The following is a 2,639-nucleotide window of genomic DNA, read 5'->3' on the forward strand; positions in this document are numbered from 1 at the left end:
ATTCCTGCTCCCCTCTCCTCTTCCTTGGGAAAGAGGAAAAGTTGGCTGGTGTTGTCCTTTCAAGCCTTACTGGGGTGCCATGTGGGGTGTCAGTCTGCTTTGGGAGCTGGCCACAGGCTTGGGAACACAAGCTGACTGCCACAGGCCTAATCTTTGGAAGGAAGATCAAATGGGCAGATTTATTTATTGTTTTGCTAGCCCCCAAGCTTACTTCTGCACTTACTAAATGATGCCTGCAAAGATATTTAATCGGGGGGCACCTGAGTGTGGGGATTTGATTTGGTCCCAGGTGTGGTCACCCAGGATCAAAGGCAGAACCTCAGCAGCTTTCAGAAATACTCTGTGCTTTCATAGACTGCTTATTATTAGGTTAATAATCCCTTTCTTGATTTCAGTACTGGTTCCCCACCCTGCATCAGGCCAGCATGACCTCCCTGGGAAACACTTGTAGCTTTGGGTCAGAAAAAAACAAGACTGATAAAACTTTCCCTGTGACCTTCAAAGCAAAGAGGAAACACAGCAGAGAGCTGTGCCAGTGGCTGGTTGAGGGAGCTGGCTCTGGAGAGGGGAAAAGAAAATTGTTGCATTTGGTCTTCCCTGCTGGGGTAAAACCAAGAGGTTTTGTGGTTTCTTTACGCTGTACATAGGGCAATCTGGAAGCTGTTTCAGGTATGCTCTGGGAAAATGACTATTTTATTCATGCCCTGCTTAGTCTGCTGGAAGATTGCTACACCTTTGGGAAGGACAGAGCCTAAAAACTGTGGGTTTTGTCCTTCTCTGAAAGGGCTCCAGCATCCAAGGCAAAGCCAATGCCCTCGACATGAGTCTAGGGAGCAGCCACTCAAGCCCCATAGGAATCATTTTGATAAAGGTGATTTTTGGCGTGACAAGATTTACCTCGGATGGATGGGGGCCGGAGGATGCTCCTGTTGCTGAGCCCCTTGGTGGTGGGGAAGTGGAGGCTGGGGATGGCAGCGTAGGCTTGAGGTGCGTAGAAAATCGGGGCGCCCAGGTAGGCAGTGGCAGGGTCGTACATGTGTCCCAAGGTGTAGGTGTATTCTCCTTGCAGCATGGTACCTCTGCCGCCTGTGCCCCGGGTGTATCTGACGTAGCTGTCTTTGTCAACAGGTTTAGCTAACGTCACTTCAATCGGGGACCCATCCAGCACCTTCACGACAGGGTGGTGGGAAGAGAGCATGGGAGAAGTACAAGTGTAAGTCTCCAAAGTGCATGGGGATTATCCTGCCTAGGGAGACCGTTTCCCCACATAGTTTGCTAATGGGACAGGAAGATGGAGAACACTCCCAAAAAAGCCAAAATCTCCCTCCCACAGGTGGAAGAAGGCACTGTCTGAGTGAAGGCTTAATGTGTTAGACCACCCTAACCCCAGTGGGGAGAGGCTGCTTAACCAAATTAGCACAGTTGTGAAGACTTCAGAAGGCTTCGCTTCCCCACAAAGTGGTGTGTAAGTCAGAGATAATATGTGCCCTAGGGAGAATAGCAGCAGCACTAAAAATAGGAGCGGGGTTAACACCTCTTTGGGAACAGCACTTGCATTACAGCACTGTGAATGACATGCAGCACAAGAAGTACTAAATACAGCAACCTCCTTGCAAATCCGCATCTGAATTTGGAGCAGATGTTTGGGGTTGACCTTGTTTGTCCTGGTTTGCCATTCACAAGCTGCCCTATGAGTGTTTCTGTTGGCAGACGTGGAACAAGGATGTGAGAGTGAGCCAAGGGAACTATAACCCCTCGTTTGCTAGTCCTCATTTCAGCTTTGTTCTGCCTTTATTTTCCTGAGGGGTGAGCTGCAGTCTGAGATGGACAAATATTTAGCATGAATGCAAGGAACAAGAAGCCAAAATGAACAGTTTGGGTACATTAGGGTTGCTGAAAGAATAATTCAGGAGTATAAAAGCAGCCTGTGAAGAGAAAACAGGGCTAATACCTTCAATAAGCCCCACAAATTAGCATTTACAGTAGCTTTACCTTCCCATTCAAGGCTTTCATAGCTTCAACTGCATCTTCTCTTTTATTAAAGTGCACAAAGGCATAGTCTCTAATTTTCTTTACTCTTTCTACTGCACCTGCAGAAAATTATGAAATATTAGTTGGAAATGGGTATTGGAAAATACAGATCTGAAAGAACAACTATGTTGTGTTATGAGCCCTTGGAGAGCAAAGGTTGACCAAGGGTAAAAGAGCACAAAGACAGCGTCTTCTCACCTCTTTGGATGTATGTACCATGAGAAAAGAAATATAAGGTTGTAGTATTTCAAGGAAAACTAGAAACGCTTGAGTCAGACACCAGTAAGTTTCCCATTACACTGGAGTAGTTTTCTCCTGTCCAAAATGCTCTGCTGGAGGCTACCTTTGGTCATGTGTCTCCCTTCTGTTACAGATCACTAAGACTTGGAAGGCTGAGCAGGACATGCAACAACCCAGGATTTGGTGAGCTACAGGTAACACCACCATGTGGTCACCATCTCCATGGTTTCAGACCTGCATCATACATGCTACTCAGAGACAGCTTCAGGAAAGCTGATGCTTCTGCTGTGAAACAAGGAGGCTTTTTTCTTAACCATCAACTCAGGGCATTCAGCAAGAACAAACACCAAGTCCTGTCTGGGACAGAG

At 46.9% G+C, this 2,639-nt stretch overlaps 1 protein-coding gene across 1 annotated transcript in view; it reads right to left on the reverse strand.

Annotated features, from left to right (window-relative positions):
- Nucleotides 1-2,090, reverse strand: part of A1CF (APOBEC1 complementation factor) — a gene marked incomplete at its 5' end in the record, with an annotated part of 10,322 nt that extends 8,232 nt beyond the window's left edge. The window contains 2 exons of the mRNA XM_010175772.1: nt 898-1,168; nt 1,993-2,090. Coding sequence (XP_010174074.1) covers nt 898-1,168; nt 1,993-2,090 — 369 coding nt within the window. The remainder of the gene's footprint in view (nt 1-897; nt 1,169-1,992) is intronic.
- Nucleotides 2,091-2,639: the final 549 nt, after the last annotated feature.

The sequence above is a fragment of the Antrostomus carolinensis genome, unplaced genomic scaffold (genome assembly GCF_000700745.2).
Source record: "Antrostomus carolinensis isolate BGI_N321 unplaced genomic scaffold, ASM70074v2 scaffold11289, whole genome shotgun sequence".
In the NCBI taxonomy this organism is placed as follows: domain Eukaryota; kingdom Metazoa; phylum Chordata; class Aves; order Caprimulgiformes; family Caprimulgidae; genus Antrostomus; species Antrostomus carolinensis.